Source organism: Drosophila sulfurigaster, chromosome 2L (genome assembly GCF_023558435.1).
Source record: "Drosophila sulfurigaster albostrigata strain 15112-1811.04 chromosome 2L, ASM2355843v2, whole genome shotgun sequence".
In the NCBI taxonomy this organism is placed as follows: Eukaryota; Metazoa; Arthropoda; class Insecta; order Diptera; family Drosophilidae; genus Drosophila; species Drosophila sulfurigaster.
The window spans coordinates 28,028,777-28,054,403 of record NC_084881.1 but is presented as its reverse complement, the minus strand read 5'-3'; the positions used below and the strand labels follow the sequence as shown (position 1 = coordinate 28,054,403).

The 25,627-nt window shown below is 38.2% G+C and overlaps 1 protein-coding gene across 2 annotated transcripts in view; it reads left to right on the top strand.

Moving 5' to 3' along the window:
• Nucleotides 1-724: 724 nt before the first annotated feature.
• LOC133843177 (protein bunched, class 2/F/G isoform) overlaps nt 725-25,627 on the top strand; it is a 130,048-nt gene continuing 105,145 nt past the window's right edge. For both annotated transcript variants that reach the window (XM_062276620.1, XM_062276612.1), the window contains exons 1-2: nt 725-819; nt 9,415-13,874. In XM_062276620.1, the coding sequence (XP_062132604.1) occupies nt 10,582-13,874 (3,293 nt within the window). In that variant the 5' untranslated portion in view covers nt 725-819; nt 9,415-10,581. The remainder of the gene's footprint in view (nt 820-9,414; nt 13,875-25,627) is intronic.

Below are 25,627 nucleotides of genomic sequence, written 5' to 3'. Positions count from 1 at the left end.
ACGATTTGCGACGTTGACCTATGTCTCAGATTTCGTTTACATTACGAATTGATTATTGATTCTGTTTGACCAAAGATTGCAACATCAGAAGGAACATTTAAGCTGAAGTAAGACTTTCTACACTCTTTAAAAAACTTGCCACTCTCTGAACATTCAAAAATAACCGCCAATAGCATATAAGCATCAATGCTACGCAACAGTTCCATACACTGAACGCTACGAAGCGGTTCCGCAACAGTTGCCGTCACAGAACGCTAACAAAGCTAGCCCTCGTTATAAATCACTCAGCTTTTGCAATGCAGCGCTCATTGCCGCCAATTCAAATAGTATTAGACTCAACATCTTATTTATTTATTTAAAAAACAACTCGGTTAATAATGAATCAAATTTCTGTGCATTTTTAAGCCAATGACAGCTGGATCTATTATTTTATTCTTAAAAATATAGATACACAAGAGGTTTTTAATATTGTATTAACATAATTTAATACAATATTACAATAAAATAATTTAATATTAATAATTAAACACATAATTTTTATTGAAATATTTAAATCATATTGCAAACAATATAAACATTTACTTTATTTGATATTTTGAAATTAATAAAATATTAAATACCACCTTGTTTTAGTGTTGGAAAGCACTAAATAATATACTTTATTGGTATATTTTGATATGAAGTCGGCTTTTTGCTAGCAAATTGACACTTCCCAGTTCCGGGTCACACTGTAGCGCTCAGTGTTGCATCAAACCGAGTGTCTATCGCCCGACCGCCACAATCTGTCGACCGTTCGGAGCCTGCCGTAAAAATTTCAAGGTGAAAAGTTTGTAATTGAAAATAGCAACAAATACCGCAAGCACAAGCATAATAAGTAAATGGCAAGCAAAGTGTTAAGCACATAAATATAAAACCAATTCGCACACAAAACCCAACAGCAGAGCAGTGAGCGCCGATATATATTGTACATACGTACCACAAAAAAAAATGTGTAAAGTGAGTGAGTGCATGTGTGTGTGTGTGCGTGTCTCTCTACATTTGCGCCTGTGTGTGTGCGTGCAAATTGAATAAGAAACGGGCACAAAAAAAAAATAGGCACCAATGCATGGTGCATTTACACGCTGAAAATGTGAATAATTTACATCAACCGAAAATTGTGTGTAAAACAATTAAAGAGATACAAAATTGTTAAGTACAAAAATATGTGCGCGTTGTGTTTGCTGGACGCCGACGACAGTGTGCGTGTATATGTATAAGCACATACATTCGTTGGCCTGTGTGTGTGCGTGTAGTGAAAAAACCTAAAAAAAATTTTTTTGGAAGCCATTTGGCGACGTCGTCGCCGCCGCAAATTGTTTAATACCCTTTATTGTTGTTGTTTCTGCTGGCTGCCCATGTTTAAAGTGGCTTGGCCTTTTCTTCTCTTCGCTTTTTTTTTTTTGCAAAATTTTTTGCAAATCTGCCTTGCACGAGCTTCGTTTACTTAATGTGAAGTGTGCGCTCTCTCCCTCTCTCACACGCGCGCTGCTGTTGTGTAGCTGTGTGCGGCGCTCTCTCATGCTCACGCTCTTGTAGTGTGTGCGTATGTGTGTGTGGTTGCGCTCTCGCACACTCGTTTTGCGCTCTCATTCATTCGCTCTCTCGCTCACGTCAAATTTTGTTCCTTTTGTCCGATTTTTAGTGTTTTATTTGTAGTTGCAAAACGAAAATTCAACATATTTCTTTTGTGGCTGTTCAGTTTTCGTTATAATTTCATTGAATTGAAATGCATAAAATACGCTGGCAACTGGCGTTGTGTGTAAGTTAAATATGCAAGTTATGAAAATGCTAAAATGATTCAAAAAATCTAATCAGGCAGCGACGCAATGTCGCGACGTCGCCGTCTCATCGTCGTCGTCGTCGTCAGCTGCACAGTGCAACAAATCGATGTGAACGTCAAAGCCAAAAAGAAAAAAAAGAAATGAAAAACAGTAATAAAATAAAACCATAAACAACAAAGATTGTCAGTGTATGTGTGCGAGTGAAGAATTTAATCAAATTATTAATAACAAAATGTACAAAAGTGTCGTAAATGTTGTAAACACAAAATGAAAATTCATTTAAAGTTGTTGAGAAATATGTGAGGCTTGTGCGTGTGTGTGTGTTTGTGTGTGTGAGGCGCTGCCCTGCGTCGACGTTGACGTCGATATCCGCCCATCCTTGCAGCTGTTGTTGTTGTTGTTGTTGTCAGTGCAGCCGCAGCAGAATTAAATGCGTTGCGCTCTTGTTGTTGTTGTTGTTGTTATTACAATTTTCGTTCACTTTCGCTTGATTGTAGTTATTGTTGTTGCTGCTGGCAATATTTGCACTTTGTACCTTTTTACTTGTTGTTTCTTTCTTGCACACACAAACACACACATGTGTATAGATTTTTTCCATTCTGATTGGATTTGCTATTGGAAGTGTTGTTGTTGTTGTTGTTCGCACTGCGATGCGAAGAAAACAGCTGTCAAAGCAATTTAGTCATTTTGTTTATAACTAAATCAGCTGTTTGCACATTGTTTACACTCTCTGCAACAACTCCATTGCAATGTCTTTTAACCAATGCCAATATTTGTTGCAAGGAATTTCAAATGCAATCAAATCGCAAGACGAATTCCCATTAACGTAATGCGAGACTTGCAGTCTGGTGATGCCTCAAAGTTGTCAGTCAGTTTGCTGCACAAACTTATTACGGAATATAGTATTATTACCTTCTACTAAAGAGTAAGTGCACTTTTCAATAAAGCGGAAATCGATGCGATTCATATTCAATATCAAAAACAACGATAAAATGTAATTTAATCGTCTTTAAAATGTAATTTAAATCGATACTTTTTTAATCGATAATTGAATTGAAGCAATCTACTAAATTTCATTATTTTAACTATATCAATTCATTTTTGAATTAAAAAATAAGTTACATTCTAGTAAAAAGTTAAATATTTCTTTCTAATAATTTCAATAATTTTGCTTAGATAATTCCTTATTGAAGATCTACAATTTAATATTTCAATTTTTCCATTAAAGAGACCCCAAATTTATATTTTTGAGTCAGTTCATAAAGTTAAATGAACTATAAACTTCTCTTGTTAATAGATAAATAACAATTCAATGTTAATCGATATATAGATTAGGTGATATATTTCAGTAATTAAGATTTGCAATATTTTTTATTAATGAGAAGCAATTAAATTCGTTTATAGAGTTCAATAACTAGATACAAAACTAATCGTTTCAATATTTCCGTAATTATCGCTCCGATTGTCTTATTCCTCCGCTTAAAGATCAAAGAACTTTGCTTATTGGAACATTGTATTCGGTGCACATTGCAGTCGCAGACCGCAGAGTCTATGATTAACCTTGAACCAGGCAGAGACACAAGCCGAGCCAAGTGAGAAGAGTCTCTCGCAGTTCTAAAGTCGCCGTCTTGGCGTCGTCTTCTCGTATTTCATGACAAAGTGAAATATTTTTTCTTGCAATCTCTCAGGATCGATGACAGAGCTTTTTTAAATGCTGACTGATTTGACTTTTTGTTTACATTACGTTGAATTCGATATGTATCGATAGCATTTGCATTGTTTATTTAATTTGCCATTTTGTTAATAACAAATACTAAGCTGCAACGGCAACTCTATGCAACTAAGTATCGCTTGATGGTATTCCTTTTATACGTATAAATTATTTGTGCTTCGTCTGTCAAGTTCCGATTCAGGGGGCAGAAGGGGCAAACAATGTGCGCAGAGTCACGTCTGCATTGCTGTCAAAAAACCGAAAATTGTTGACAAACGAAACGAAAATGTATCGTAAATAGAAATGAATTTATTTATTTTGTTATTTATTCATTTGGCAGTTTCAGTTGCTTTCAGAGATTCTATTTGCTTTGATAATTGAATATGTTTTTTTCTTTTTTTTTCTTTTTGCAGTGTGTGAAGAGATTTTGTATCTTTTGGATATGCAATATCTTATTGTTTAGTGTGCTTTGTGTTTGCTCTTCTTCAACTATTCTCTACTTCCTTTCTCACGCGTTTAATGAGTCATTTTCTTTTTCTTTCTTCGTTTTTTTTTCGGTATGTTTTGCTCTCTTTTGGTGTTTTTTGGTGGTATTTTCTTTTGGTGTTTAATTAAATTGCATTTAAATGCCTTTGTCAAGTTTTGATTTTGCATTTCACTTTGACCTCTTCCCTTTTGCTCTTTATCTTCGTTGTTGCGCTGCCGTTGTCGTCGTTGCTTCTGCTATCATCAATATTGATTACCGGCAGCTGTCTTCTTCGTCTTCTTCAGTGCCAGTGCCAAATGAAGAGAGAGCCAGAATGAGAGCGAGAGAGCGCTCTTTGCGCGCTCTCCTCTCTCCACATTTTGCACTTTGTGCTCTGCTTTCGCGCGCTCTCTCGCTCTCGCCTCGTTTTGCCAATTTGCACTGTTTGTTTGCTATGCTTTGGCCCCCGCCGACCGCAGCCCTTTGCCCGCCCACTTGTAGGCGCCCACGTTGCTGCCTGCGTTACGCGTGTCTCAGCCTCTGGCTTTGTATTCGTGTCTCTGTGTATGCAAGTGTGTGTGTGTGTGTGTGTAGGCAGGAGGCCAACAGGCTGCCTCACTCTCTGCCTCTCGCTCTAACGCTGCTGCTGCTGCTGCCACTGCGTCTCAGTCGCTTTTAGTTTTTGCCTCTGCTCTATTGGGAAAATTGTTGCAATTTGTTTAACGCGCATTCGCTCTCTCCATCTGTAAATTTTTCCACTCTCGCTCTCTCGCTTTTTCTCTGCTCTGTCTGCTCTTGTCTCCACTCGCTATCTGTTGTTGTTGTTGTTGTCGGTGTTGTAGTTGGTTCTTCATTATATTTTTTGCTTCATCGATTTTATACTTGGTCGTTGCAATTAGTTCTTCTGCTGTTGCCATTTCTTCGCTGCGCTTTGTTCTTGCTGCAGTTGTCGTTGTCGTCGTTGTCGTTGTTGCCTCTTCTCTCTCTCTCACTCATTCTCTGTGTTGAGGCAGGCGTTGCAAGTTACAGCGGCACCTTCTTCGATGGCAAATTGTATCTGCTGGATACACAGACAACACTCACTCATATGCAGATACAAGCGTGTGTAAGTGCAATTGCAGATGCCTTGATTATGGGCCACTGCTCCTATAACCCACTTGATGTGGCATGTCTTTGTGGCAACCACATAAATATCAGTTATCGCCCATAACGAGCCAATATTAATCTAAATCGCACCAACTGTGATTCCCTGTATTTATCTCGCTGAGGTATTCAACATCGCGATGTTATCGATCACTGTAATTATCGATTAACGCGGTAGTGAAATATAATTGGAAGAGTTTAGTAATTAGAAATGGACTTATAACATGCTCTCTTCATATAATTATTTCTAATATTAGTATTAAGCCATTTAAAATTGTGAATATAATCTTTTCACATTATTGTTAAAGCACTTCAAAATATTAAAGATGTTATCGATCAGTTCAATTATCGATAATCTTAAAATAAGCTGTTTGAGATTAATAACTCAGTTGAAGATTTGCTTCTTTTTCTTTATAGTATTATTACTATTAAAAGTTTAATATATTTGCTGCCATCAAATATAACGACCAAATCTTTCCACAACATTATTAAAGCTCTGCGGTTCATGGGAAACGTCATTTGAGCAAATTGATCAGTTTCATTTGTACAACAGTCAAAATTCTAGCTTCGTTTATCTATCTCACATGTGTTTTGGTTTGGTTTTTTTGCAAACAAATAACAATTTGCCATATGCGAAATGATCGCTCTGATGAATTCTCTGATCTTAACCTCCATTCTCTAGAAGAACAAACAACAAAGATCTGTTAACAAACTTTTTGTACCTGCGAAAGAACAAGGCCAATAGACTCTCGACACAGCACCTGCTGAGAGTGCTCTGACCAGTGTTGACCTATAACTGATTTGTTGTTATTGTTTTTTGTTTTGTCATTTGCAAAATATTGTAGTTGTTTTTTGTTTTTTTTTTGGCTTCAAGGTCTTGACTTTGCCTTCGGGCTGGGGGCACACGCAAAAGTTCAAAACGTCAAACACACGCGCCCGCTTACACACGCACACACACACTTTGGCACACACTCACACACCTACGAAAGTTAAACAGTTCCACGCAATTTATGAATGATCGGCAAAGCTTACGGCTATTAACCAATACAAACACACACAAATAATATAACTCGTCCGTTCATTTAACGCGTTTTGTTTTTGCACACTTTTTTTTTTCTCTTCTTTTATTTCTCCCTTTCTCTGAAATTGAGCATATTCACTTTTTAGCAGAACTGCGAAATAAGCCAGGTTAAAAAGAATATTTAAATTGGAAAAAATCAGCAGGGATTTAATTACAATTAAAAGAAAGTTTAGAAGCAAAGATTTGCATTACAATAATCAAGTTAAACTCTTTAAGCAAAATTATTTATTAGTCACTTAAGAGTATAAACACTTCGATGCTTGAATTTGCAAAGCAAGTTCCTGGCTTTTTTTTGTGTTTGTGCTGTTTGTTTTGGCAATCGTCAATTGCGCGTTTATTTCCGTAAACGTATTCAATTAAATAATACACACAGAAATACGAAAGCATCGCGGAGAGTAAAAAGCCGAAAGAAGCAAATATTTAAAATATTAAAACAGTTTCTGAACGAAGAAAAAATAAAAGAGATCAGCACCCAGCGCATTGATAATCAAACAATTTGGCAAAGCGACAATGCAAAACAAGTAAGAAAGCTACAGTCGAGTGTACTCGACTGTGAGATACCCGCTACCCATTTTGAATAAAAGACATATATTTTGCGGTATATTTCTCAAAATATACTGAATATACTGAAAAATACTAAAAATATACCGAATGGTATATGTGATATATCGATATAGTACCGCATTCAAAATATACCATAGACGGTACAATATACCAGATTGTCAGCCAAAGTAACTAAGACCCCTAGTAAGTAGGCGTTTTTGCCCATACAAAAGTATTTCTTTAATAACTTCGACAACTTTTATCTGATCGCAACCAAATTTTCAGGAATCATAACTACTATAGTTATTACTGTATATACCAAAATTCGCAACTCTAGCTTTAAAATTACGCTTCTTATTCGATTCTTTTGATTTGCGGGGGCGGAAGTGGGCGTGGCAAAAATTTGAAACAAACTTGATCTGCGTGCAAGCATAACAAATACTGTCGAAAAAAAATTAGAGCTCTATCTCTTATAGTCTCTGAGATCTAGGTGTTCATACGGACGGACGGACAGACACACAGACGGACAGACGGACAGACAGACAGACGGACATGGCTAGATCGTCTCGGCTGTTGACGCTGATCAAGAATATATATACTTTATAGGGTCGGAGATGCCTCGTTCTACCTGTTACATACATTTCCTGCCGGCACAAAGTTATAATACCCTTCTACCCTATGGGTAGCGGGTATAAAAAGTCAGTTCAAAAAAAACGAAAACAAAAACAAATTGAAATAAAACAAGAGGGGGAGAAAAGGAAGCTCGTCTAATGTGGCACTTAACTAATTCAACAAACTACGACGCACGACAGAAATAATGAAATCAATAATAAAACAAAAAATGCCGAAACGGAGAAGAAAACTGAAAATCATCAGCACGATTATCATCATGCTGATCGTCAACATGATGATCATTATCACGATCATGACCACAAGCAAAATACTTAATAACGAGACAAGAGTGAACTACGCAGTTATGAAATCTAGAGAGACAGAAACAGATACAGCTAGAGATACAAAATACAGCAAACATGCAAAAAAAAAGCTACAGTCATTGACATAGCTAGACCAAAGCTATAGCTTAAGCCAATACATAGGAGAACGGTTTCTCAGAGAGCAGAGCGCATAATACTGACATTATTATCATATTTATTTGCTTTAGAATCTCTTCTATTTGCATCCAACCATGCATTTCGCTTAGAACTTATTTTGCAGTCATATTTGATGATTAGCACTTAGCTTGAAAGGTCTCAGAGGGTTTAAATTTGATTTGCTAATATTATGAAATAGGAAAAATTTTTGAAATTGAAATAGAATATTTAGAGAATGTTCTAAAATTTGTATATTTCTATTACTCATCTCTCATTTTGCTTAGAAAAATATTTAGTAATTAGCACTTAGCTTGAAAGGGTTCAGAGGGTTTAAAGTTGATTTGATAAATAGGAAAAATAGGAAAAATTTTTGTAATGGAAATTGAATGTTTAGAGAATCTTCTAAAATTTGTATATTTCTATTACTCATCTCTCATTTTGCTTAGAACTTATTTCGCAGTCATATTTTGTCATTAACACTTAGCTTAAAAGGTTTCAGAGGGTTTAAATTTGATTTAATAATGTTATGAAATAAGGAAATATTTTGAAATAAAAGTAAAATCTGTAGAGAAACTTATAAAATTTGCATATTTTGCTTAGAATTTAATTTACAGTCATATTTGGTGATTAGCACTTAGCTAGAAAGGTTTCAGAGGGTTTAAATTTGATAGAATAGTATAATAAAATGAAAAAATATTGAGGGAGTCTTCTCAACAACTTTTTTGTGAAATAAAATAATAAAATATTATATTTAGAGAAAGTTCTTAAAATTTGAGATTTTCTTTATTGAATGATCATAACTAGAAAGGTTTCAGAACGTTTAAATTTTATTTGCTAATATTATGTTAAGTAACTAAAATGTCTAAAAGATGTTCCAATAAATGTTATATTTTCACTATTCATATTTCATTTTGCTTAGAATTTATTTTTGAACTCTAATTTTGTGTTAGTCCTTTGGCTGATCATCAAAAAAGGTTTCAATTTGATTCAATAATATTATGAAATAGATCAAATTTGCAGAGATTGTTCTAAAAATGTGTAGGAAAGTTCTAAAATTTGTATACTTTCATTATTCATATATAATTTAGCTTAGAACCTATTTTTGCACTCCTATTTGGTGATTAGCGCTTTGGTTGCTCAAGGTTTCCGATTTGATTCATTGCTATTATGAAATGGCGAAAGTTTAGCCTTTGGAAAGGTTCCAATTACACTTGAGCTGAGCAATCGCCGCAGCATTAGGTTTCTGTAATTATTTAAGTTTTGTTTCCGTTTGTTGTACACTTGATACTTACTCCATGGTCCCCTAGGTATTGTATTACCTTATTTATTACAACTAATAATCGATGAATCCGCAGTGCATATTTAGCTCATCTTAAGTAATTCTCAAAAGGTTTCCATTTAATTAACAAAAAAAAATTTGTGTGCGACGCCCAAAATATCGCCGCGTTACGTATACGTCGCGTTGTGCAGTGCCATTAATTATAGCTGAAATTGAATGGACATTTAATTGAATTATACTAATATTTATGTTCTCTCTTCTCTCTCTTTCTATTTTGCAGGAATTAAATTTCTACAGCTTTACTGCATTGCTAGTAAAACGGGCACAAAGAAATTGAAGAATAATTCCGCGAGACAAAAAACACCAAACAAAACAAAATATTAAGTAAATAAACAAATGGAAATAAATAGTGAAAAGTGCAACAAAGTTTTTAATTTCATGCAAAAGTTAAATTAAAATTCTTAGTTAAATATTAAACCCGTATAACAACAAATAACAAAAATATATATATATTAATTATTATTATAAATAACATAATTTATATAAATACATATTTGTGTTCCATTTAAGTGTTGATTTAAGTGATTAATATTAATAACAACCAACAACAACATCAACTATAACAACAACAACATCAACAGCTGCGCTGAGTGTGAGATGTGGTGTTGTGTGTTAGTGTGTGTGTGTGTGAGTGAATGTATGTGAAAATTGAAACGCCCGCTAACCAAAGTCAAGCGCTAGATGGCGCTGCTGGCAACGCTGGCGGCTTATGTAGTTATTGTCCGTGTTGTTGTTGCTAATAAAACGCGGAAAGGCAAATTATAGCTTTGCAAAAAGCAAGCCAGCAACAAATAAATTTAAATTTATTACTTAGCATAACAAAATCAACACACACAACAACAACAGTAACAACAGCAACATCATTCAACTGAATTTTCGCGGGCGTCTCTCGTTTTCGGTAGTTTGGTTGTCGTCGTCGTCGTCGTCATCGTTGCGGTCGCGTTGCCGTCGCCGTTGTTGTCGTCGCGTCGCAGTCGTCGCCGTCGTAATTCGTCAGTCAGTTGGTTGCACCTGGAACGCAACGGTCGCTATGTATCGTCGTCGTCGCCTGGCAGCCGCTAATTTCATCTTTGAAGTGGGCAAATCGTTTGCCACAAATTCAGGAGCAACAGCAACTGCAACAGAAGATAACAGCAGCAACATACAGTGATTAGCTGATGACAACAGCAGCAACTAGTTGCATACAAACAGAGACATTAATAACAATCAAAACTAAATAGCAAATTCTTAAGTGACTACACAAATTTGACCACAAAACAACAAAAACATTTACCCAAAACAAGAATAAACTTTTCGAAATTGTTTGTTTCCGAAAATAATCCAAAGTATTGTCAGCAATCTGGATTATTTGCTGAAAACTTTGCGCACGCTGAAATCCAATTCGATTATGGCCGAGAATCAAAGCGCTGCCAACGAAGATTCCGGTCAGCAACATCAGCAACAACAACAACAGCAGCACCAACAGCAACATCAGCAACAGCAAGCAGCAATCATCGCCGCAGCAGCAGCATCAACAATTGTTAACAGCGGTCCGGCAAGCGGCAGCAATTCAGCTGCCTCATCCCCAGAAAACTCACAAGAATCGCACAGCATTGTAGCCAATCCAACAGCAACCACAACAACAACAGCAACAACCACAGCCGCCACACGCCGGCAACAACAAGCAAATCAACAGCAGCAACAGCAACGCGCCAGCAGCAACAACATGTTCGATCGTCATCTGAATGCCAAGTTCAAGCCAACAGGTGGCACAGCAACTGGGCCAGGGAATGCGCCAGCGCGTCGCAACTCGATACAGACACCGACGCGGGGAGTGAGCGTGGTGAGCACCACCAGCATCAAGAAGCCACCGCTGACGAAGGTGAATTCGTTGGGCGGCAGTGGGCAACATCATCATCACCATCATGCCTCGCATTTGCATCACCATCAGGCGCATGCGCATCAGAATAGCAACAACACAAACTCTAACTCCAACACCAACTCTAACAACAGCAACAACATACAGCGCACCACCAGCGAAAGTTTGCGTTTGAATGCGCTCAGTCGCGGCGCTGCTGCTGCGGCTGTTGTCAGCGTCAGCGTCGATGGCAGTTCGGCGGTGTCGCGTGCCAGCAGCACGTTGACGTTGAACAGCAGCGCATCGAGTGTATCGCTGGCGCCCAAGTCGAGCAGCACCAACAACTCGACGGCCACCAACAACTCCACAGCAACATCAACCACAACCAACAGCAGTGGCAGCAGCAACAACAGCGGCGGTGGCAGCAACAACAGCAGTGGCGGTGGTGTTGCCAGTGGCAAGGCCAGCTCGCCAAATAATAATGGTGCAGCAGCAACAGCAGCAGCAGCAACCACACGTAGCTTGCAACAGCCGCCGCCACCGCAGCAACAGCAGCAACATCATCATCATGCGCATCACCATCATCATCATCACCACACCAGCCACAGCCAAGGACACCAGCAGGCGGCATCAGCAACCACTGGGGGCAACATGAGTGGCGCTGCCAGCAGCAACTCGATAGCTGGCAGCAATCGCAAACCAAAGACGACTTCCTCATTTCAAATCACCTCCGTTACGGTCGGGCATGCCAAGCTGAATGCAGCCGGCGGAGATACTGGCGATGAGTCCGCCGATGATCTGGATGAATCTCATACGGACGACAACAGTCGCATCACGGATCTGGAGAACGAGACGCCCTCGATGTCCGAGGACACGTTCTCCAAGGAGGAGGTATTCTTTGCGAACAATGCGCTGAGCACCACAGCGCCCGTTATTCCAACCAGTTCACAGTATGGTCTCGTTGTGGTTGATCCCATTGGGCCGTCGTCGCTCGGTCAGACCATACAGAATGTGCAGGTGAATGTGGCGGATAACATTATCAATGTGGTGAGTGCTGCGGTGACGCCGGGCGGCACCAAGAAGAAGGACGACATGAAGGAGACGCAGCATCGCAGCGAACGCTTCAAGGTTGTTAAAATCGAGTCGACGGAGCCGTTTAAGCGTGGACGCTGGATGTGCATGGACTACTTGGATCACTCCAGTGTGGGCGCAGCCAATAATAATGAAAAGACTGGTAACTCGGATTCAGCTGGCATTGCGGATGATGGTGGGGCTGCAGGTGCAACCACTGCGACCACTGCAACCACTGCAGCAGCAACATTGCCGCCAAAGACTACACAGAGCATGATACTGCCGCCCACAATGCTGCATGAGAATCATGTGGAGGCTGCCTCAGCGGATGCCAATTGGAATTTTGCCGAGCATCTGCAACAGCAGCATCAGCAACAGTCCCAACAACAACAGCAACACCAACAACACCAACAACAGCAGCAGCAGCAACAGCATCAACAATTGCAGGCAACAGCAACCGCTGTTGGCACGCCCAGTGGCGTCATGACAGCGCCAGCCACCGTGGTGCATGGCATGCAGCAATTTGTCAATGCGGCCAACAGCGATGCCCAGCAACAGCAGCAGCAGCAACAACTCTACGATAGCGTGAATGCCAATGCAGCCACGCCCAATGCAACATCGGATGGCACTCCCCATGGCCAAACGTTGCCCATGGACTATGCCACAGCAGCCGCCCAGCAGTTGCAACAGTCGCTGCAGCAGCTGAAGCAACAGGAGCAGGCAGCAGCCGCCGCAGCAGCAGCAGCAGCCATGGATGTGGCTGGCAATGCAACTGCGGCTGCTTATTTGCCGCCTACGCACTTTCAGAATGGCGGCGCCAGTGACAACAGCGGCGGCGGCAGCAACAACAACAATAATAACAACAATGCCACGACAGCAGCAACAGTTGCTCCTGCTGCTGAGCCACAGTTGGCTGCAGCCATGAGCAGCAGCTATGTGGAGCAGCAACCATTGTCACCGGCCACACAGACGCCTCAGGCAGCGCCCACATTCGCAGCTGTTGCTGCCGGGCAACAGCAGCCACCGCCCAACTTCCAGCTGGATCAGCAACAGCAGCAGCAGCAACAGGCGACATCGCAAATCGATGGTGTTGCTCCATCGACAGCAGCACAGTTTCCAGCCGTTGCAGTGTCAGCAACATCGGTGGCCTCGGCCACACAGCAACCAACACCACAGACTTCAAACACTTCCACAAATGCAACGGCAGCAGCAACTGTTGCAGCCGTAGCAGCAACTCCCTCGTCAGCAGCAGCAACCGGACAGACTCAGGGACAAACAATGCCATTGCTGTCGCACATGAGCAGCTATGAGTCTTCGGCTGGCGTGATTGCAGCAACCACAGTTGCTGCTGCAGCTGGCATACCCACGTTACAGCTGCAGAGTGCGCCAGCAACCATTGCTGATGTGCAGCAACAGCTGGTGGTCGCTGGTGTGTTGCAAGATGAGCAATCAACCGCAGGAGGTGCAGCAGCAGCCACCCAACAGCAACAACAGCAACAGATTCCGCCAACAAATATCGCGAGTGTTAGTGCCAATAATAATGTTAATTTAACGAATCCAAATGTAGCAGCAAATGTAGCAGCCGGAACAGCAACAGACGCAACGACAACATCGCTCGCTCTGAGCGATGAACAGCAATCGACATCATCAGCAACAGCAGCAGCAGTCGCTGCAGGAGCAGCCACAACTGCTGCTGCTGCAACAGCATCATCGACAGCAACGCAAATACAACAGCTACAGCAGCAACCAAATGCAGAATCGGAGACTGAAAGGTAAGTGACAAGTTCAATTATTTTCTACAATATATCGATACAATGTTGGGAGAAAAAAAATTTTAAATATTATAGCATTTGATTGGGAACTTGGGAAAGGGAATAGGAAATTCAGATAAATCACTTTAGCGGCGCCAAGCGAAGCAAAATGCATTAGCTGGCTGCTGTTTCCCAGCTGTGAAATCATGGTCTTTAAATAAACTGTATGATAGATCGATAAAATACTGATATGACTAACACAAGAGATGCGTAATCTGCAAGAGATTGTCACATAAGGAAACTATGAGTGTCTTTTTAAACTATTCAAAGAGTTGCCGTTGTGGGTGTTGTAATATAGGAAAGTGTTTTTAGTAGTAGATAACATATGAAAAGAAATTTTACAAGTCAAGTTGTTAAAAAAAGAAGAAATATGGTCATGTTGATCTTAAATTGGGAAATTTACTACAAATTTGGTATACTAAATATACCAAATACTATTCCTAATTCTGGATAACTTTATAAATCCCAAACTTCTTATATAAATCGATTTTGAATTTCTAGCTTTTAAAATTTGCTTTTGATATCAAAAAATTTTTATAATCAGTCAGGTTGATCTTAAATGAGTTAATATACCAAATATTCGGTATACTAAATATACTAATTACTACGCCTAATTCCTTATAACTTGATAAATCCCGAACTTCTTTTATAAATGACGCTTTTTAAAATTTGCTTTTAATATGAACTTATTAAATAATTTTACAAGTAAAAGTCAGGTTGATCTTAAATTCAGGAATATATTAAATATTTGGTATAATTAATATACCAAATACTACGCTTCATTCCTTATAACTTGATAAATCCCGGACTTCTCTTATAAATAGATTTCAACACTTTAAAATTTGCTTTAAATTTGAATAAATTTCATAATTTTACAAGTAAAAGTCAGGTTGATCTTAAATGAGTTAATATACCAAATATTCGGTATACTAAATATACCAATTACTACGCTTAATTCCTTATAACTTGATAAATCCCGGACTTCTCTTATAAATCGATTTCAACACTTACCGTTTTTTAAAATTTGCTTTTAATATGAACAAATTTCGTAATTATGCAAATTTCATTTCAATTAATTAAGTTCTAATCAATGCCTCAATTATTTAGCTTTGCGACCCGCCTTTCTTCATTGTTGTTGTTGTTGTTTTTGTTGTTAATAAACATCTTTCAACTATATTTTTGTTTCCACTTTCATTCACAAAAAAAAACCCATTCCATTCATTCAGCGACTTTGAACTTTGCCTTGGGCCTCAGTCCCCCCCTCTGTCTCTCCGTCCACTCCGCTTCCCTTTGCCAGTTTCCGCCTTATCGCCGGATTGTTTGAGCTGACCAAACATTTGCTTCGGCAATCGCTGCGCCTGGCTGTCTACTTTGTGTTCTTCATAATCAATTAGGTTAGACCCAAGACACACTATTTATAGCGAGTTGCGGTCCAAAGCCTCGCTTTATAGACATTTCTCAAAAATGCCCGACCCAAGCCTATAAATAGACGTAACTATTTATTGTGTGAGTTTGGTCAAGTTGTCTTCCAGAATTCAAAAAGAAGACTTTGTTTGGGGTTCGCTAAAGTGCAAACACGCGCCACGTTTCCATTATCGCCATTTCTTCCACTCGAATCATTTTGTGCCAAATTTTTTTTGTTGTCTTCGTATTTTTTTGCGCAGGTTCCCGTTTCTGTTTTCTTTTTCCGTTTTTTGTGTGTCTTTATTTTTGCTTCGTCTTTTTTGCGAACGCGTTCGTTGACTTGCAACGGGCCTCTGGCCTCAGCGCCACACAATCAACATCATCATCATCATCATCATCGAGTAGAGCAGTAGCGACAGCGACAACGACAGCGACAGCGAATGTGCCTCATTATAATAATTTATTTAATAAAAATTCATCAATGAAATTAGCTGAGAAATGTTGTGTATGTGTGTGTGGGTGGGCTAGAAGCTAGAAAGGGTTGCTGAGCGGGGAGCGGAGGGAGGGGAGAGAGTAGAGAACACGTTTGTGTGACACAAAAGGTCGCTTTAATTAAGCCGAAATTTGTCTCAATTGTTTGCGCGCTACTCTAGAAAGTCCGAGCACATGTCATGTTGCATGGCTTTTGGAATCAATTCAAAGAAAACAAGTAGAAAATCTACAGTTGGGTGTGCTCGACTGTGAGATACCCGGTATCCGTTTTAAATAAAGTCAAAATAGTGCGGTAAAATATACCAAATTAATATACCAAAGGTTATATTTGGTATATTGGCATAGTTCTACATTCAAAATACAATTGAGTGTAAAATATACCAAATTTTATATTTGGTATATTGAAATAGTACCACATTCAAAATACAATTGATTGTAAAATATACCAAAGGTTATATTTGGCATATTGATATAGTACTACATTCAAAATATACCAGAGAACAAAATATACCAAATTCTATATTTGGTGTTTTGATATAGTCAGACATTCAAAATTCTATTAAGTGCAATAATACTACTAATATACCAAATGCTATATTTGGTATATTGATACAGTATTTCACGCAAAATATACCATTGAGTGCAAAATATACTAAGATCCGTAGTAAGAAAGCTTTTTCCCCATACAAAAGTAGTTTTTAAATAATTTTTGACAATGAATATCTGATCGCAAGCAAATACCCTTCTACCCAAAGGGTAACGGGTATGCAAAAGAGATATATATTCACATACAAATGTACATACATATATTAATAAGTTGAAGAGGTATGATTAGATTAGGAAATTTTGGTATGTAGACTGAGTGTTGTACGATACGCATCTAGGAACCGGTTCAACTATATTGAGCGACAACTTTTCAAAAAGCGCAAACTGGTTGTAAAAATCAGTTAAATATAAATAGACATAATTGCTATAAAGTTGGTAGCTATGCGTGGAAGGAGAAGAAGAAGAAGCAGAAGACAAAGGCAGATGAGTTTTTATTCTTTATCTGAACTTGGGGGTAACAAGATAAGATCTCTCTCTGTAACTCCCCCACTCTGAGAGTGTATTAAATATTTGTAGAGTAATTTAAAATTTCTGTAGTGTTTTTTTTGTATAGAGCTGGCGACAGTTGTGTCATGAAGCGATGCGATGACTAATTTGTTTGCGCCTGCCATTTGTGGAATTGCCTGCCAAGAGAAAGAGAGAGAGTAGAGTAGCGAAATGACTCATTTAATAGAGTAGAGTAGTGTGTTGGTCTGTGCGGTGATAAATTGATTGATGAAGCAGCTAGCAAGCAAAGCAAAGCAAAGCAAAGCAGGCAGTTATTGAGCAAAGGCCAAGATTAGTCAAAGGCAAAGCAAAGTCAAGGCTTCAGCAGCCCCAACACACAGCACACACATGTGTGTGCATAGTTCATGAAGCACTTATGTACTTACACACACACTTATATCTAGTTGTCTATATGTCGGCAGATGTGTGCAGATTGCGCATTTGCGTGTGACGTGCTCAACGTTGAGGAGGAAGAGAAGAAGGAAGAGGAGTCAGCCAGTCAGTTAGTCAAGTGAAGAAGCCCAGGCAGCAGGAAGGCAGGCAGTCGTGAGTCGTGCCACAACTTGCAACCTCCTCCTCCTCCCTTCCTTTTCTTGCTGTTGTGGTGGCACGTCAAAGCCATAAAGGCAAATGCAACTGGAAAATGTAAAGCGGCAGGCAAATTACAATGAATTATGTGGCTTGGTATTAAAAATAACCACAGCTGAAGTCAGCGGCAGCAGGCAGAAGACTCTCCGGAGAGTCGGGCAACGCGACGTATGAGTAATGCGGCAAACGTCTGTCCGGCCGGCAGTCCTTGCCTGCTTGCTGTCTGTCTGTCTGCGCGGTTTGTCGACTTAGCAACAGCTTGCTGTGTAATGCTTGTAAAACAACAGCGACTACACGAAAAGTGAGCTAAAGTGCGAAGTGAAAGACGAGCGAGTTACCTTAGAATAAATGGGAGTATAAAAGTATTAAATTTAATTTGGATTTACTGATTATACTGAATAAAAAATCAATTTCTGAAATCAAGAATGGTCGCATTTAAAATTGTGTTATTGAAAAAAAAAAAAAAAGAACATATTCTTAAAACTAAAACCATTTAGCCTGAAAAATGGCAAATTCTCAAAATAAGACCAAAAATATTAGATTTAGGTTACAAAAAAAATATAATGTAATATTTGTTTTACCCTATAATAAGATTTTTGATCTTGAAACTATACGATGTTTTCCTCTTATTAATAAAACTTGGGCCTTATATCAAATGTTTTTGAAATCAAGATGTGTTTTCTAACATTAAGTTTTTCAAGCTCTTGACGTACTTTTTAAACCTAAATTCTTAGTACTAACATAAGACCAAAATCTTTATTAGACATATTTCCAATACTTTAAAAATTCAAAAGTTGTCTTTGATGTGCAGCAAATGCTATGCTAAAGTTGAAGTTCACAAGTCTTACTCCAATTAAATTCAATTTATGGCAATTTATGCTACCCTTTTGTGTGCACTTCCCGCATACAGGGTATGCAAATGAACTGGCCTGCACTTGACAAGTTTGCTGTTATGTATTTGAATATTTTCTTTTGCCGCGTCTGTTGGCGGAAAAGTTGCCTTCAAAGCAGCGGGCAGACGGACAGACAGACAATTTGTCCAGTTGCGTTTGTGTGTGTGTTTCTTCTTTTTGCTTCTCTCTATTTTATTGAAGCACTACCGCCTGATTGATGCAATGTGGCAAGGGCACAGTGTGCTGCAAGAGTGGATGGACTTGCGTCACGAACTGAGTCCGAATTCGAATCGAGCAGCAGCAGGGAAGGGCAGCAAGTCAGCGCACTTCAGTGACTGGTTTTGTGGCCTGTCTGTCGCGGGATTTGTGCCTCTAATGAAAACGAAAGTCTTTCTCAATGGCACTTGGCACTGGGCTTTGGCTTTTGTGTGCAGTGCAGTGTCCAGCGCTAGTTGCACAAGTGGACAAGTGCATTGTAAAGAGCTGTGAAGCGTTTACTCTTACATAAAGAGCAGACAGCAGTAGCAAAAGTAGAAGTAGAAGAAGAGTCGAGAGAGATGGAAGATGGGAGCCAGATTGCGTTGGAGCTGGTTGGATTATTCAAGCAGACAATTGGATAACGAATGGTCAGCAAAATGGGTAAATTGATAGCAATGAGATGATGCTGTTGACGCTGCTGCGTCGGGTTATTAGTCAAATTGTGCAAATGTCTTGCTGTCTGGCTGATTTCTTGAGCTTAATTAATTGGGGGCGCGAAAAGATGTGAATTGATAATGCTGATGACGGCAGTGGAAAGTTACAGCAAACTCTGCAAAATGATGATTCAGATTCAGAATTTGTTGCTTTGGCTTTAATAGCAAATCTAAGTCATTCCACTGCGCAAGCTTAATTAAATCCTTATTACAATTGTATGACAAGGCGCATTTCATCAGCCATTCGACGTCTGTTGTCTGTGTCTGTTGTCATCGCACTGCTGCTGCTGAGCTCATTGAGCTGTCGTTTAAATTAACCAAGGGAAATGAATGGCAGCAACATAGTATATACAAAAGAATTGCCCATCGTTTGCAGACCCAATACCAAGAAAATTAGTAAAGCAAGCCAGTTGAAAGCGACTAGAAAATACCCTTTAAAAGTATTACAATAATATTTAGTTCACTTTACTCTATAGTAATATTTATAATGGTGCTATTTATATTGATAAAGTTTATGCTATTAAAGTTAATTTATTTTGCGAATTAAGTATTACCTTTCAAATTAGTTTGCTTAAATATTAACTTTAATTTTTCAACAATTTATGAATTTGTGCGCATAAAGTATTTCTTTTAAAATACTCATGAATTCCTCTAGTCTATGCTACCCTCTTTAGCATTTGTCGCTTGTACTGAGCATCGTAAACAAAAGCAACATTTTATGGCAAAAGCAGTTTTGTTTTGTGGAATTGTCGCAGTTTGTTTGCCGCTGGGCAGACGCCTCGTATACGTAATCAACAGTTTGGAATGTCTAACACGCGTCTCTAAACTGAACAGCAGCTTATTTGCTTATTTTTATTTTTCTTTTTGCTTTTTTTTTTAACGGTCAGCTCTCACTTTAGCCATGTCTTTCACTGTCTCTTCTACACATTTCATTTATGAGTGTTGCTTCTTCTGTTTTTTTTTGTTTTGTGTGCGACCTTTTCCGCATTTTTAATTTATTTTGCACAAAACAAAAAACAAGAAATACATATGAGTAATTATGTATATTGGTTGGTTTGAATGAGTGATATATACGCAACATACGTTGCGAGGACTATCGACAGATTTACTGCAATGGAACGCACGACGATCCAACGACGATCCCCGAGCTTCTCCAACCAACCAGCAGCAGCAGCCAAAGTCAATGACCCGTCGATGCGATCCCCTTAGTAAGAAAGAGCGAGACACATGCGTCACATATGCATTGTTGTCGTTGTTGTTGTTGCTGATAAGGCAAACGATTGCAAAAGCATTGCTAATCCCTTGGTATGGAAAATTGATTACCTCAACACAAACTCGTGTTCAAGGCGAGGCACCCAAAACGTAGTCATATGTCAAGTGGTGTTATTTTCGGTAGCGCGAAGAAGAAGGGAGTGAGGCAAGTTCTAGGCGCGTGGCATTGACCAACTTTTTTCTTCTTTTTGTTGTTCTTTTTTGCGCGTAATTGGAAAAGGCCGCCGCCTTCATTCTTCTGGAATGAGCAAGAAAATTGAGCGTTGCCATGTCACAAACAGAGACAGAGACTCAACTCTGACTCGCCCACTCGTGAATGTGTGCTCATATCCCATTTTTATGACACCCTGTCTTTCATCAATTCATTTAGGCGCCATTACTATGCATAAACAGCACGCGCTGTCAACGCAAAAAGTCGTAAACACAAAAAAACCAAAACATAGCGAAAAAAAGAATCATCAGCTAGCTTGACGGAATCAACTGAAATCCAAAGCGTACCAAATTCGCAACCGACGTTGATATCTATGTCAAAGTCATATGGCTGTCAACCTTAAAGAGCGCACACCCCTTCCCCTTCCCTTTCCCCCCTCTAGAAACCGGCGAAATTCTTGACACCTGTCCAGTCTGCTCGAATTTCCAATGGCAACGTTGCGATCGCAGCGAGTTCCTCAAAGCATCTAATTTAATAATCACAAACCAGTTCAAAATTTCGACCAGAGATTAAACACAGAATAGGAGAGACTAAGAGAAAGAAAAAGAACTAAAGTTCTAGATAAAATTCCTTGCATTTAGAATCATTTTCAATGTTTGTGAAATACTTTATGGCAACCTGACAGATCTCCAGTCATAAATCTCAAATATTGCTATCCATAAATTTCCCAGTGATAATTATCTCGTGGCGGGGAATCTATGAAATCACAACTTTCACAGATGCTGGCAAAATATTTTTGTATTTATTCTTTGCCGCAAGGTCGTAAACATTTCATGTGCCAAAATATGCCTTGACTTCCTTCTGGTTTTTCGCAATGCTGTCAATGACGATGCCATTTGTGACTCTAGTTTTCATTATTATTATTGGATGTTGTTGATGTTTTCGCATGGTTTTGACCTACTAAGAACTGACTAGTAATTAATAATCTTCCCGAAAATTCCATTAGTTTGAACCTTAAGAAATAGCACAATATACTGAGACTATACTATTGTCACTTCCGTTTCGGCTTTGTCCATGGGTTTCTTATCTAAACGACAACAGTCTGGTTCAGTATGTTTATATGTGACTGTGTGTTTGTGTGTGTGGGGAGAAGCCAAGAAACCACTTGTTTATCTAAATTATCTAGCATACTGTGTGTATATCTGTGTTTGCTTGAACCAAATTGAACACGAATTTTTCAAATGAATTCAAATTGAAATCTGAAAATATTTTATAAAATTCACCTAACGCGCACGCGGTCCGAATAACAGCTGTGACAATAGAGCTGAGAAATGCTGAGCAAATTAACGTCATAAGCATTTCATATATATGTATGTGTATATAGCTAGAAGCAACCACAAAGCCTCAATCTATAACTCGCGAACGTCAAGAATGATGTATCAGACATGAGCATAGATATCGCTTAATTAAACTATTTATTTAAATACTTCAACGAGTCGTTTAATCTATTTTTCTTCGTATATTTAATGCAATTCATTCTGTGCCACGTTCTCTCGCTGTATTTTGATAAGAATCAGCAACTACATATACTTGACTTGATGCTAAACTTTACTTTCACTTGAATCTGTTTTTTGTGTGCTATTCGGATTATTCTGCAATCAGCAGTAATATAGCTTGAATAAGAAATCTTCCATACAACAAAAAAGTAATCAGATAATGGAGCATTATTATCACGTTATCACATGCCGCCTTCTCAACCGCAATTGTTGCCTTTGTTGTGTGTGGTGTGTAGAGTTGAAAAACGTCACGAACAGTTACATCAGCATTTTTTGTTTTTTTTTTTTTTTTGCCACCAAGATTAAATGATGCGTGTGAAAGTGTTTGCACAGTGGTACGCATGTGATAAGCACGACTTCTTGAGGCAAAATTGTAAAATTATAAACATTAAAATATTTAATAGATACTAAGATATAACTTGATATTTAATACTAAGATAGAACTAAAAAATACTTTAATGTTTTCAACTTTACAATGAGTTATATCTAAGTATTAAATACTAAGTTCTATCTTGGCATTAAAAACTAAGTTGTGTTCAGTATTAAATATTAAGTTTTATCTCAGTATTAAATACCAAGTTCTTTCTCGGTATTATCTTGGTATTAAATACTAAGTTCTATCTCAGTCTTAAATACTAATTCTATCTCAGTATTAAATACAAAAAATTAAGAAAATTAAAATATTTAATAGTTCTATATTCGTATTTAATACTGAGATATAAATTACTATTTAATACTAAGATAGAATGTTAAAAATGTTAATGTTTTGAAGTTTACAATAAGTTCTGTCTAAGTATTAAATACTAAGTTCTATCTTAGTATTATCTTGTTATATCTCAGTAATTAATACTAAGTTTTTTCTCAGTATTATCTTAGTTATATTTTGTTATTAAATACCAAGTTCTATCTCAGTATTAACTACTAAGTTCTATCTTGGTATTCAAAACTAAGTTGTGTATCAGTATTAAATACTAAGATTTATCTAAATATTAAATACTAAGTTCTTTCTCAGTATTGGTATTAAATACCAAGTTCTATCTAACTATAAAATACTAATTCTATCTCAGTATAAAATACAACAAAATTAAGAACATCAAAATATTTCATAGTTCTATCTTAGTATTAAGTGCGCATCATTAACCTTCTCATAATTCTAGGAAATATTACGTGTTATTTTTTCGAAACTGACTTTATTTGGGGAACAACAACAATATTGAACTTGGGAACAACAATATAACATATGTTGTTCGCGCCAGAAGTAATTCCCAATAGCTTATTTCCTTATACGTACTATGCATTTTTCTTGATGTTTCGTTTTGTCTCCTTTACACCTCGAAATCTTTCGCAGCCCAGAGAGAGTGCGAGAGTGAGAGGGCACTATATATAGAGAGACAGGGAGATGATTACCCCACTCACTCGTGTTCACCCCATAAACCCCATATACAGCAGTTGTGTAAGAGCCACGCTTTCCGCTAAATGAGCTGCGCCTTATGCGCACTTGCATACTACGTATTTTATATATGTATATACATATATGTGAGTGTACATCCAACTTTTGTTGAGAAATCCAATGCGAAAATACTGTAAAAATAGCGAAAAAAAAAATTAACTAGAAATACGTCGTTTGGCTTTACGCAAACCAAAATGTAAAACGCAGTTTGACCTTCAATGAAATTTGATGCTCGACTTAAACCATAAACAGGGTTCGGGTTACTACCACCTTCCTGGTGGTTAGGGAAGTGTGGAGGGGGCGGAGGGAGGTGGGGTGCTTGACTAGTAAGCGCCACACGGTAAGCGCAAACAACTTTCTAATTGACGATGACGTTGCCCGACGACGACGACGACGCGATGTACAAAACACATCCCCACTTATTCACTGACCATGCAATATTTTACAACCAACGAAAGCAAATCCGACGCTAATAATAACTAATTAGTGTTACAGCCGAGATTTATTACATTTGCAAAAGCGTAGAATGTAATTCCAATGTTATCGATAGTATCGATTACTGTTTTGAGCTCAGAATTTCCTGTATTTAAAGCGCAGCTGATTAAATTATGGGAAGATAATGCTTAAAATATTTATGTAGATAACTTTTATAAATTTCATCTGAATTTTTGGTTGAATTTTCAATTTCTTTGTGAATTAAGATAAAAAGGAAGAGAATCGATAGTATTGACTACTATTTTGAGTTGAGAATTTCCTCTCTTAAAAGGGCAACTGATTAAACTATGGGAAGAGATTGCATAAAATATTGATGTAGGCAACTTTTTTGAATTTCTTCAGAATTTTCGTTTAAATTTTAAATTCATTTAAGGAAAAAAAAAGTATCGATAGTATTGATACAGAGTTTCCTGTATTAACAGCGCAACTGATAAATTATAGGAAGCGATTGCTTAAAATATTTAAGTAGATAACTTTTATAAATATCTTCTAATTATTTTGCTGATTTTTTAATTTATTTCATAATTTAGGATTTTTCTGAATTAAGTTTAATTTTAATCTCTTTTTCTGAATGTAGGAAAATAGTTGGAATACTTTTAAATGCTTAACATATTTTTGTAGACAACTTTTTAAAAAGTATTCCGCATTTCAGAAATTTGTTCTGAATTAAGTGTAGTTTCATTGAAATATTCATGTAGACAACTTTTTCAAATTTATTCTCCATTTTAAGTTAAATTTTAAAATTATGCCTTTCGGAATCTTAAATTTCAATTCGCATGTAAATGCAATCAGAATTACCTGTCGGAAAGAAACTTCCATTTCCTCTTCATAAACAACAAAAAAAAGAGTATTTAGCATGAGAGTTTTTAAATGAGATTCTCTTTGTTGATGCTTCTGCTTTGCTGTCTTATACAAACGCAGACAGCAGCAGCAACAACAACAACAACAACTGCTGCAATGCTCATAGCAGCGCGACGATGATGATTACAGCACACGCCTTTGACGTCGCGGCGTCTGTAAGGCGTCTCGTCACCAAGCACACACACAGACACGAAAAGCCAATCACGTATGTGTACGTGTGAGAGCTTTTTGCATTTGTGGTTTGTTGTTGTCGTTGGGGCTGCAGCGATCGTTGAGCCGGCGCATTTTAACAAATGCTTTTGCCTGCACTCGCTCGTTTACTCAGTTTAACCACTCACTAGGCGGCGGCGCTCTCGCTCTCACACTCACACTCAACACACACACAGACACACGCACAGTCGCATATAAACGTGTACACACATACAGACGTCGGTCATGCGTTTGCCGTTCATTCGTTTTGTGAGTCTAAAAATAGACACAAATATTGATGTAGATTTTTATACGGACGTCGACGTTGTCGGTTGTTGTTGTTGTCGGTGTTGTTGTTGTTGTTACTGGTGCTTTTGCTATTGCTGTTGCTGTCGCTATCAACCATCGCCTATCAATGTGCGACTATTTGTTGTTGCTTTTATTATAATGCGCACAGTGTTATGCTTATTGTTGTTGCTTAAAAATAAACTAAACGCTGCTGCGCGTGGCATTTTTTTTCTGTGGCCAAATGCCGCTCCCTCTCTTTCCCCCATGTGCTCGCTCTTTCCGTCTCTCTTA